The following is a 13,041-nucleotide window of genomic DNA, read 5'->3' as shown; positions in this document are numbered from 1 at the left end:
CTGAGGGCCATCAACTTCACAGCTTCACTGGCCTCCCAAGGAGTTGAGGGTGTTTAACCTCGAAGGATTGCGCCCCTTCATTGGAAGAACCCTCCACCCCCCACCCCAAAAACAAACAAACAAAGAGCTCACCCCACTCAGGATAAAAAGAGAAGTTCTAGACATGCCTGTTGGCCCCTGGATGGGGCTTTGTATAGACCTTTCAGACAGATTCATATAGTTTTGTAAAGCACAAAACTAAAGTGAGGCCATAAAATAGATCAGAGACATAGGTTAACCAGATTAGATAGAAGTCAAAGGTTACACTGGCAACACAGGGGTATCATTAACACCAAGCCATCCATATCACTTTAGTGCTCCCTGACTCGTTACAGCATGCTGCTAAAGACACTGGTTCTTTTCTCAAGCTCTGAGAGCAAATTCTTCAGGATTCAGAAACCTATCGGCCAGTCTTGTTACCATTGCAGTCACTAGCAAAACTCTCATTTCTCTTCAGTTTCTATTCCACTCAGAATGAGAGAAAACCTCCTTTCTGGACAGAGTAATGTTCTCATTCAAGAATGTATTGGGCTGTTGAAAGTAGCTTCCAGTATTGATTTCCACCTCTTCACCAATAAGGTTCCAACTTTTATAGGACATAATTAACTATTCCGTTCTATATAGGTTTTTATAACTGAACGCTTAACCAACCACCTGGAGATCCATCTGTGGTGTAGTGGAAACACGTTGAACTTGAAATGTTGTCCATAACACTGCATGCTGGAGACAGTAACTGTCATTAGCAATGAGCTAGGATCTTGCACATGCTTTTGAAAGTGAAAGATAGGATGCAATTACCTCACTTACAATGATTAAATATTTAACCACAGCCTTTTCATCTGAGCCACTCTCTGTTTTGTGTGTTTCATGTAGCAGATTGGATAGATAATTTTATTGCCTACTTGTAGGTATTTTACTAGCTATGTAATTAAAAAGAACCTGTAAGATGGGCACACATCTATTCTTTAATTGGTCCATGTTCTCAGAGTTTTGCATCAGTATGGACTGCAGGATTTGGCCCAGATTGTAAATAATAGAACATTTCTTATGGAGCTGTGATGTCAGAGAATGGGAGGGGAAGTGGGAAACCAGCATCTATCACTGAGGAGAGACTGGTCTCCTGTGGATACCAAAGATTCAGTTGGTTCTGGCAGCTTAACCATTGATCATCCCATTGAGGAGGGGGAAGCAAAACTTGCCCCTTCCTCAATGGAGCAATCTAAGGGAAATTCTCCATGCAATCCTCCCTCAGTGTTCTGCCCCAGATTTTCTCCCACAGCTGTTTCTGCAGGAAGATTTAATTCAGGCAAATGGACACATTTGATTTGATTTTTTAACAAGCTGTTGTTGAGACCTCTCATAAGAGATGAAACTATCCCAAGAATCAGAGTTTGTTTCAGGTGTCAAGGTGCATAAACATCTCAAATACACAATAGACCTGAAACAAAGGACTGAAAGCACAAAACCTGAGGAATCACTACAAGAATGGGTGGGGAGGAGCCCTACACAGGGGCTGGCATGACTGATAATAGAAATGTCTCTGGAAAAGGAATATTACTAGATGGCTTCTAAAAGTGAGGAGAGGCTGAACTGAGGCAGATGTCCAGGGGATGATGAGTGCCACACCCAGGAGCAACGGCAAAGTCTTGGCCACCCACTGCTCTAAAGTCTGATGGTGATCACAGCTATCCAAGAATGCCCCGAGTCACCCTCGTGGAGTCCTTCAGGACAGAAGCCGGGGTCAGGAAGAGCGTGTTCCATAGGCACCAACTCCGTGGGTGCTCCAGGACTGGAGCATCCACGGGAAAAAAATAGTGGGTGCTCAGCACCCACTGGTGGCCCCACCGATCAGTTCCTCCCCTTCCAGCGCCTCCCGCCCTCCATGATCAGCTGTTCAGGAGGCGCTGGGGGAACAGGGGGTGGAGTGAGGGCGGGGCATGCTCAGGGAAGGGAGCAGAGCAAGACAGGAAGGGGCAGGGCGGGAAGAGGCGGAGTGGGGGTGGATTTGGGGGAAGGGGTGGAGCGGGGGCAGGGCCTGGGGCAGAGTGGGGGTCAAGCACCTCCTGGGAAATGACAAAGTCAGCACCTGTGGCATGTTCCCTTCCTTACCGCAGTCTGCCACTGGTCAGCTATAATAGTAATGAATTCTTTGCCTTCATCAGAAGCCTCAGATGCTAGTTAACTGCTGGAGGCTGAATATGGGACTAACTGACCCATGGTGTGATTTAGCCGGGCAAATCCTAGGTTCTTATCTACATCTGTGCCTCCACTTACAGCTGGCTGCAGTGCCTTGTATTTCCAATGGCTTCCCCCATCTCAGCATCTTCTTTGCTCTCTTTTCAGAATTATACACACTGCAGGTGCATCTCTGCAAACGGGACTGAAGGATCCGCCTCCCCTGGGACCTGTGGCACAAATTGCTTCCACCTCCTCTTACCCTTTGTTGTACTTTCCTGCCTGGCTGGAATCCTGGCAAGCACGTCGCACACACCATCCTTCATGCTCATCCTGAGGTAATGTAGGCGGGATTTGTCACCACTCTCGGACCACGAGCTCTATCCGGCATCTCCCCTCCTCTGGAGAATACTCTGGAGCTGGGATGAGGAGGCTGAGTTTTGAAAACCCAAAACCATCGGTGGCTCAGATCTGAGAGCTATTTTATCCAAACCACAAACGTTCAGGGAGTGGCAGGCATGAGGGTTAAATTCAGAGCTCCCATCTTGGCACATCTCTATTATATTTATCCATATTTAACCATATATGTTGTTATTTATAGTGTGGCCATGCCTAGAGGTCCCAGTCAGGGGTCATGACCCAGCGTGCTAGGCCCTGTACAAGTGAGGAAATGGAGCCCAGAGGGCTCACAGTCTCGGGTTATGACAAGACACTGCAGGTGGATAAGCAGACAAACAGGGACAGGGTGGGTGATAAGGTAACAACAAAGATGGGCCTGATTTGCATATGGGCCTGATTCTGATCCCCAATTGAATTTACAGCAGTGTAACCGCACTGGGGCTCACTGCACGCTGCCTTGCACCTGATTTACCCTAGTGCAAATTAAGGGTAAAAGTGGGTGTAAAGTGCTACCAGATCAGCATGACAGCATTTCCCACATGCACTGTGCCCAGGTGTTAGTGAAGGCAGTGGAGGATCAGACCCACTGACTTCACTGGAGTTATTGCTGTGCCATCCCGGTCTATGTCTTGCCATCCATCATCTGTAGCTATCCTTATCTAAATCTGCTTCTGTCTTTCTCCTTGTTTCTTCCTGTCTTTCTTAAAGTGTCTCCATCTTTACACTATAGCAAATCACCAAGACAGAAGGGCAGGTAAGCATGCCATGTAGTTCCACCTTCGGCACTTGGCCTACTAGCTCAGTTTGCTAGCAGGTATGGGAAGCTCTGTCATGTGTCTGAGCGTCAAATAGTGCTAGAAACGAAGAGCTGCTTTACATAGAGCAGGAGAAATCATTGGGACTGATGTTTGCCTCACGCAGACCCTTACGACAGGCTGTGCTTTGTGTTAGGAGTTCAGGCAGAGCACTTCTCACAGCAGGTTTCAGGTACTCTTTGACTCCACAGGCTCTTCCCATCTCTTTAACCGAAGCAGCTAAATCCCTTGCAGAGTTAAAGAACAAGTCAACAACATTAGCCACCGTGACGTGTACTGTGGGGGCACTTTTCAGTGCTGAGCAGCTGTCAATATTTCAACACCATTAACCTCCCAGGGATTGGGACATTCTTGGCTGGTTCAATGAAACGGTTACTCTGTCTGTCATAGCCCATGGAAGTTGGGCTTTTCAGACTTTGTGACACCAGGGGCTACATTGGCAACTTGCTCGGAGCCAGAGGTCTGTACCTCACTCCCCTATAGATTTACAATAAAAAACAAATGGACGCCTCCATCATTTCAGCTTATAGTCTCATTCCTCAAAGGTTCTGAGGATTTTAGGCCCAGAAGGGACCATTATGATAATCTGGTCTGATTCCCTGCATAATATTGGCCACAGAATTTCACCCACTGATCCCTGCAGGGGAGGGAATTATTCTCCTCAGAAACTGCTTGTTGTTGGAATTCACTTAGGGCCAGCTCCAGCTCTCAATGAATTCAATGAGAGTCTTTTCGTTGACTTAGTGGGAGCTGCATTGGGCCCTTATTGTTGGAGTGGAAGGACAGTCTTGTACTTTAAATACAGGACTGGGCATCTGGGCCTTAGTTGTATTCCCAGCCCTACCACAGTCTACCTGTATGACCCTGGCCATGTCAGTTAATTTCTCTTTGCCCAAGTTTTCCCATTTGTAAAATGAAGCAACAATGAAGTAAGAAGCTACTTTCCTTCCTCACAGCTTCATCATCAGAGGTTCTATAGAAATGCAATGTATCATATGTACCATTTTTACTCCCCAGCAAGAGCCAGCTGCTGCTCACTGGCTTTGGCTGAATTTTTTTTACCAATGAAATCTCCCCCATGACCTTGCTGTGACTCAGCCTCAGTTCAGTTTGCACAGTGGAAGAATGTTATTAGACTCACTGAAGTGTTGGACTGGAAGGGACCTCAATAGGACATTAGTCCAGTCCGCTGCACTCAAGGCAGGACTAATTATCTAGACCATCCCTGACAGGTGTTTGTCTAACCTGTTCTTAAAACCCTCCAATGATGGAGATTCCACAACCCCCATAGGCAATTTATTCCAGTGCCTAACCACCCTGACAGTTAGGAAGCTTTTCCTTACGTCCAACCTAAACCACCTTTGCTGCAATGTAAGCCCATTGCTTCTTGTCCTATCCTCAGAGGTTAAGGAGAACAGTGTTTCACCTTCCTTCTTGTAACAATCTTTTATGTACTTGAAAACTGTTATCATGTCTCCTCTCAGTCATCTCTTGTCCAGACTAAACAAATCCAGTTATTTCAACCTTTCCTCATAGGTCATGTTTTCTAGACATTTAATCATTTTTGTTGCTTTCCTCTGGACATTCCTCAATTTGTCCACATCTTTCCTAAAATGTGGGGTCACGAACTGGACACAATACTCCAGTTGAGGCCTAATCAGCGCAGAGTAGAGCGGAAGAATGACTTCTCGTGTCTTGCTCACAACAGACCTGTTAATACATCCCAGAATCACGTTTGCTTTTTTTGCAACAGTGTTACACTGTTAACTCATATTTATCTTGTGATCCACTCTAACCCCCAGATCCCTTTCCACAGTACTACTTTCTAGGCAGTTATTTCACTTTCTGTATGTGTGCAACTGATTTTTCCTTCCTAAGTGGAGTACTTTGCATTTGTCCGTATTGAATTTCATCCTATTTACTTCAGACCATTTCTCCAGTTTGTCCAGATTATTTTGAATTTTAATCCTATCCTCCAAACCACTTGCAACCCCTCCCAACTTGGTATCATCCACAAACTTTATAAGTGTACTCTCTATGCCACTATCTAAATCATTGATGAAGTTATTGAACAGAACCAGACCCAGAACTGATCCATGTGGTACCCCACTTGATATGCCCTTCCAGCTTGACTGTGAACCAACTCGCTGGAAATGGGATTATTTATTGTTAAGTGTTGTTACCTTTGAGCACCCAAATACGTGCTAGGTGCCAAAATGAACATCGAAATATTTGGCCACCTGATATCAGGAGATGCCCAAAATCCTAGCCTTGTCCTCTGCTAATACAGAGTATGTTAAACAAATGAATACTAGGAAATAAAATGTTTTGAAAACATGTTACAGTAAAGAGCAGTGAAATTTTGTAAAGAACATATTGTAATATTATTAAAAAATTGAGAGATTATGAGAGCTAACCAAAACATCATGGCTGTGATACATCTGATGGAGCAAAGTCTGCCCTCAGTTACACACATACAAAGTTTGCATGGATGTAACAAAGGGCCATATTTGTTCCTATTTCTGTGTAGGGCAGGGGTTCTCAAACTGGAGGTCGGGACCTCTCAGGGGGTTGTGAGGTTATTACATGGGGGGTCGCGAGCTATCAGCCTCCACCCCAAACCCCGCTTTGCCTCCAGCTTTTATAATGGTGTTAAATATATAAACAAGTGTTTTTAATTTATAAGGGGGGGTCACACTCAGAGGCTTGCTATGTGAAAGGGGTCACCAGTACAATAGTTTGAGAACCACTGGTGTAGGGGGATGTACTAATTCTTCTTTTGTTTTTGCTTTTCAGGAGCGTTCAGCCTGAAGATAAGTCATTTGCTATTGGGATACAGTTCCTGCTGCTGAGAATTTTAGGTAAATTAAAATTTGTTGTTATGTAGCATTGAAAAGTCATAAGATATTTTGAATTCACATGGATCAGATGGGACATCAACAGAGAAAGTCAGGTGCTACAAAAGAAGGGTATTGTTGATTCAGTAGGTGTCACACTTTTTCTCACTTGTTGCTGAACCATTATTCCTAGCTATGGGGTGCTGTGTTGCTGGTTGAAGTGCCTTTTAGATAAGCAGTAAAACCAAAGTCCTGATCATCTGTAGTCATTAAAGATCCCACAGCACTTTCTTCAAGAGATGGTATGTTGGGCCCTGGTGTCCTGGCCAAATTTCAATCTGTGAATTGCATCTGAAATTCCCCTTGTAATTTCCATTGTTCTTCCCTTACCTTCCTAGTAACACTACTGTTGTGCATTCCTGGCACAGACTGCCCCATTTCATCCCAGCATGGGATGGGGAAGAGACCTTTATACATAGCTTCTCTAAAGCACTTTGGGATCTTTCTCAAGAAATGACAGTGTCTAGGGGAAAATTATTCTTATTTGTGTCTTTCTTTGAATCATAGAATCATAGAAGATGAGGGTTGGAAGAGACCTCAGGAGGTCATCTAGTCCAACCCCCTGCTCAAAGCAGGACCAACCCCAACTAAATCATCCCAGTCAGGGCTTTGTCAAACCAGGCCTTAAAAACCTCTAATGATGAAGATTCCACCCATTCCAGTGCTTCACCACCCTCCTAGTGAAATAGGGTACGTCTATACTTACCTCCGGGTTCGGCGGTAAGCAATCTATCTTCTGGGATCGATTTATCGCGTCTTGTCTAGATGCGATAAATCGATCCCGGAAGTGCTCGCCGTCGACACCGGTACTCCTGCTCCGCGAGAGGAGTACACGGAGTCGACAGGGGAGCCTGCCTGCTGCGTGTGGACCCGCGGTAAGTACCTTGTAGTTCGAACTAAGATACTTCAACTTCAGCTACGTTATTCACATAGCTGAAGTTGCGTATCTTAGTTCGAACTGGGGGGTTAGTGTGGACCAGCCCATAGTTTTATCTAATACCCAACCTAGACCTCCCCCACTGCAACTTGAGACCGTTGCTCCTTGTTCTGTCATCTGCCACCACTGAGAACAGTCTAGCTCCATCCTCTTTGGAACCCCCCTTCAGGTAGTTGAAGGCTACAATTTTTCCACATCCTTTCTGTAGTGGGGGGCCCAAAACTGGATGCAATACTCCAGATGTGGCCTCACCAGTGCCGAATAGAGGGGAATAATCACTTCCCTCGATTTACTGGCAATGCTCCTATTAATACAGTCCAATATGCAGTTAGGGAAACAAGGGCACACTGTTGACTCATATCCAGCTTCTCGTCCACTGTAATCCCCAGGTCCTTTTCTGCAGAACTGCTGCTTAGCCAGTTGGTCCCCAGTCTGTAGCAGTGCATAGGATTCTTCCGCCCTAAGTGCAGGACTCTGTACTTGTCCTTGTTGAACCTCATCAGATTTCTTTTGGCCCAATCCTCTACTTTGTCTAGGTCCCTCTGTATCCTATCCCTACCCTCCAGCATATCTACCTCTTCCCCCAGCTTAGTGTTATCTGCGAACTTGCTGAACATCCATCCCATCATCCAGATCATTAATGAAGATGTTGAACAAAACCAGCCCAAGGACTGACCCCTGGGGCACTCCACTTGATACCAGCTGCCAACTAGACATCGAGCTGTTGATCACTACCCATTGAGCCCAATGATCTAGCCAGCTTTCTATCCACCTTACAGTCCATTCATCCAGCCCATACTTCTTTAACTTGCTGGCAAGAATATTGTGGGAGACTGTATCAAAAGCTTTGCTAAAGTCAAGGTGGATCATGTCCACCACTTTCCCCATATCCACAAAGCCAGTTATCTCACCATAGAAGGCAATCAGGTTGGTCAGGTGTGACTTGCCTTTGGTGAATCCATGTTGACTGTTCCTGATCACTTTCCTCTCCTCCAAGTGCTTCCAAATGGTTTTCTTGAGGACCTGCTCCATGATTTTTCCGGGGACTGGGGTTAGGCTGACCAGTCTGTAGTTCCCTGGATTCTCCTTCTTCCCTTTTTTAAAGATGGGCACTATATTTGCCTTTTTCCAATCGTCCAGGACCTCCCCCAATTGCCACAAGTTTTCAAAGATAATGGCCAATGGCTCTGCAATCACATCCGTCAACTCCCTCAGCATCCTTGGATGCAGTGCATCCGGCCCCACGGACTTGTGCATGTCCAGCTTTTCTAAATAGTCCTTAACCTGTTCTTTCACCACTGAGAACTGCTCACCTCCTCCCCATATTGTGCTGCCCAGTGCAGCAGTCTGGGAGATGACCGTGTCTGTGAAGACCAAAGCAAAATAAGCATTGAGTACTTCAGCTTTGTCCACATCATCTGTCACTAGGTTGCCTCCGCCATTCAGTAAGGGTCCCACACTTTCCCTGACCTTTTTCTTGTTGCTAACATACCTGTAGAAACCCTTCTTTTTACCCTTCACATCACTTGCTAGCTGTAACTCCAATTGTGCTTTGGCCTTCCTGATTACACCCCTGCATGCTCGAGCTATATTTTTATATTCCTCCCTAGTCATCTGTCCAAGTTTCCACTTCTTGTAAGATTCCTTTTTGTGTTTAAGCTCACCGAAGATTTCTCTGTTAAGCCAAGCTGGTCGCTTGCCATATTTGCTATTCTTTCTGCACATCGGGATGGTTTGCTCCTGAGCCCTCAATAAGGCTTCTTTAAAATACAGCCAGCTCTCCTGGACTCCTTTCCCCCTCATATTAGCCTTCCAGGGGATCCTGCCCATCAGTTCTCTGAGGGAGTCAAAGTCTGCTTTTCTGAAGTCCAAGGTCCGTATTCTGCTGCTCTCTTTTCTTCCTTTTGTCAGGATCCTGAACTCGACCATCTCATGAGGTACATGTCAGAATGGCTCAAAATAGCGTTCAATTCAAATAATTGTTTTTCTTATGCAGAAATTAATTTTCACCTGGCAAACACTGCTATGTGTCCCAGAAGTCCTAACAATGCACATTTTCACACAATACAGAATGGAGAGGAAGAAGTGAGCCTGCAATTGCAATAATACCTGGATTGTGTGAATGTCCCTTATAGAAAAACAACAGATAAAAAACCCATCACATTTGGTCCAACCCCAGCCAATGCAGGATTGTTCCTTAAAGTGGTATTTAACAAGCCTGTAGCTGCCTATAACATCATGGTTTTAGCTATGTTGCAAACCATGGCTGTTCTGCAAGGACAGACCAGATGGAATTAAGTCTAGCCTGGTAGAACTGCAGGTCTGGGGCCTTGATGTCTCATTCCATTCTCAACTATAGTAACTTTTAGGAAGAAAGTACCTGAACAGCCACTCCAGGCGTTGGAGGATGTTTCTGCTAACTGGTTAAGGCATTTTCTAGTGTCTGGCCCATAGACAACTTGTGCCTCCTGATACTGGGGGGACACAATGTAAAGGGGGCGGGGACGTGACCGCCCCATATGTTGCCTCTGGGAGGAACTTCCAGCCCCACCTCCCTGGGTCAAGGCAGACAATCCCAACAGCTCCTGGGAGGCTAGGGCCACAGTAGTGGGGACCACATGCCTCTGGGCCTGGCTGGGGGCCCAGGGAGACTCACAGCACCAGGGTCTCCCTGGAGCTCGTGGACACCTCAGCAGGGGAAGCACAGGCAATGCCCCTACCTACAGCTGAGCAGAGGCCAGGAACCTGCTCCTGGCACCATCTCCAGTGACCACCCGCCTTGCGTCCAGCCCAGGACTGCCATGTTCTCCTCACTTCACCAGAGTGATCTGCCGGGGTGAGGGGGTCGGGGCTCTGTCCTTCTTCCACTGCGCCTCCCCCTGGCACATTCCAGCTCACTCACCCACTCTCCCTGGCAGCCAGGCCTGGGCAGGAAATGGAGGGGGCAGGACAGAGCCACTTCTCACACCAGCTCATGGTGGCTGCTCCAGGTCGCTGCCTCTGTGCAGCGCAGCAGCTGCCTGAGAGAGATCCCGGCTAGGGAGGCGACAGCAGTGGCCCGCCCCCCTCTGCTCCCCACCTGGGCCCAATTGCTAGGGTCAGGGGCCAAGCGAGCCAGAAACATGCCGTGGTGGGGGAGGGGAGAGCTCCGGCTCGCTCGGCCCCTGTCCCCAGCAGTGGAGCCTGGGCAGGGAGCAGAGGGGGCAGGCCACCACCGCCTCTCCAGCAGGGTTCTCGCAGGCAGCCGCTGTGCTGCACAGAGCAGCAACCTGGAGTGGCCACCCTCAGCCGGCATGAGAAGCAGCTCCATTCACCCCTTCCACTCCCCACCCGGGCCCAGCTGCCAGGGACAGGGGCTGAGCATGCCAGGGGGCAAGCGCATCAGGAGAAGAACAGAGCCCCTCTCCTTCCCTGCTCCCAGGCAGGCCAAGCAGAAATCGGGGCGGGGATGGCACTTGACCCGCATGCCCCCCATGTGTCGCCTATGCCAGGAAGACACCAGCCAGGCCACCCGCCATTCTGAAATCAGTTGAATGTGGTTTTGAAAAATGGTATGATGGGGTCTGCCCTAACAGAAAGAACTGCTTCTCATTTGACAAACCAAGTGCCCTGTACTTGTTTTCCAGCCTGGATGCCAGGACCGGTGCTTTATGGCAGTGCCATCGACACAACCTGCATCCTGTGGGAAAAGAAGTGCAAGAAGAATGCAGCTTGCAGATACTACGACAACGATCTCTTCAGACAAAGGTACGGCCCTGTGAGGCTCCATCAGATACCGCTTGTCCTACGGCCCCATAGCTCTGCCACTGTAACCCTGAAGCGTAGACACACACTACAGCAACGGAAGGGTTTTTTCCACCACAGTAGTAACTCCGCCTCCCCAAGCAGTGGTAACTAGGCAACGGAAGCATTCTTCCATTGATCTCCCCGTGTCTACACTGGGGATTTCGGTCGGTGTAGCTATGGTGCTCAGGCGTATGCATTTTTCACACACCCCTGAGCACCGTTGCTATGTCAACCTGACACCTCCTCATCAATTATTGGGGGTGGACCACATCCACTCTGACTAAATTGGCCTTCTGCGTTGGTTCTCCACTTGTAAGGTAACTCCCTTTTCTTCATGTACCAATATATATTTATGCCTGTATCTGTAATTTTCACTCCATGCATCTGAAGAAGTGGGGTTTTTTACCCACGAAAGCTTATGCCCAAATAAATCAGTTAGTCTTTACGGTGCCACCGGACTCCTCATTGTTTTTGTAGCTTTTAAGTGTAGACCAGGCCACATTTCTTATCGTACACTGGTGGCGTCTTTAAAAGAAAATTAAGGAATCTGCTCGGAAAACAAGGTGATGAACATGGGACGGATGGATGGATGGATAGACTGGAAAGTGGCATCATGAGATTTGCTAGCCAGACTTCCTACTCTGCTGCAGTAATGTGCAGTTAATATCTTATTAAAGAGCTCTCACAGAAACATCCCCACTTTTCCTGCCATAACCCCGGGTACAGTGAGGTACATGTACTGGCAGAGATATGGGGTAAAGGGCTGGGCCATCTGGTGATTTGTTTCTCCATTTAAATAAAGACACTTTCTCCAAATGCCAGAAGGCAGCACTGCCCAGCAGACAGACTTCTAATCAGCTGTACTTGTTGCAAAACTTTGTATTTACTACCTGAAAAATGCTGTAAGTGTGAAGCACCGTGCTCCGCTTAAAGTGGGGCAAAGGGTTTTCATGGGGTTCCGGGGTATTCTCCACAGGACAGTTTATTGAAATTACCTCACACATGGTGCAATCCTCTGGCAAAAAACAAGTTCCTCCACAGAATGTGTATGAGCCCCTGGAGATCCCTCCTCTCTGTCAGGGATAATATAACAGTGTCCAGAGATGGAATGACACCACCAGATTCAGGGAAGTCATCCCAGACCTCTCTACCAGGGACTGCACTGGCACTGCTCAGCTGAGGAAGGGCTACAGAATCATTAGGAGGTTGGAAGACACCTCTAACTGGTTGCTTACATTGAGTAGGATTTGCTATTGGCATGAGCAAGTGCTATTCAGCCTGGGTGCAGAGGCATATTCCATTTTATTTTCCAAACCTTTGCACCAGGAAAGCTATTACTGAGGTCAGTATTCAGCCGACATTTTCTTTTGCCCCTGACACATGCAGATTTCCTACCCATTGATAGGTGATACTCGCCTTCCCTATTCATTGACTGACTGAAAAAGCTCTTGACATAAACTCCACGCTCATTTGATGCATGTCCTGAGGCTTGGTGGTTGATAGATGCTGTACCCTGAAACTTTGCACCTTACCTTATTACCTTGTCCTTTTGTGTTTCTGTACCTTAGATTCCTTGGGCTCCAGTTTTTCTTTGAAGTGGGAGCTTTTCTGTGCTTCGTGGCTGTGTTCATCATTCTCAGACGACAAGAGAGGGAAACCAGGAATGCCGCAGAGCCAAAGACAATCCCAGAGAAAGAGAAGCTGGCAGAAAAGTCAAGCAAAAACCTAGACTCCAAAGTCTGACTCAGAGAACGTGAATCACATTCCATATCTGCTGCCCAGGGAAGCACACGGATTGCATTTTACTGTTACTGTGAAGGATGGATGCTTGGGATGAGACTGAACAGGAGATAAGCTTATTTATTTCCTGTCTTTATCTTTGGCAGCTACAGCTTTTGTTCTTTCGTCTTCTTTTTTTATCTGCTAGTTTACATCTACCCATGCTTGAGTGGTGCCTCGTGAGCTTGTTTGATTGGATTAATCCCTTTGGACA

The 13,041-nt window shown here is 47.1% G+C and overlaps 1 protein-coding gene across 1 annotated transcript in view; it reads left to right on the top strand.

The window, feature by feature from the left end:
• Window positions 1-12,791, top strand: part of SLCO2B1 (solute carrier organic anion transporter family member 2B1) — an 83,419-nt gene extending 70,628 nt beyond the window's left edge. The window contains exons 11-14 of the mRNA XM_065418952.1: window positions 2,383-2,552; window positions 6,225-6,289; window positions 10,889-11,009; window positions 12,617-12,791. Of these exons, the coding sequence (XP_065275024.1) occupies window positions 2,383-2,552; window positions 6,225-6,289; window positions 10,889-11,009; window positions 12,617-12,791 (531 nt within the window). The remainder of the gene's footprint in view (window positions 1-2,382; window positions 2,553-6,224; window positions 6,290-10,888; window positions 11,010-12,616) is intronic.
• The last annotated feature ends 250 nt before the right edge of the window (window positions 12,792-13,041 follow it).

This window comes from Emys orbicularis, chromosome 1 (genome assembly GCF_028017835.1).
Source record: "Emys orbicularis isolate rEmyOrb1 chromosome 1, rEmyOrb1.hap1, whole genome shotgun sequence".
Taxonomy (NCBI): domain Eukaryota; kingdom Metazoa; phylum Chordata; order Testudines; family Emydidae; genus Emys; species Emys orbicularis.
This window is presented reverse-complemented; position numbering and strand designations above follow the sequence as displayed.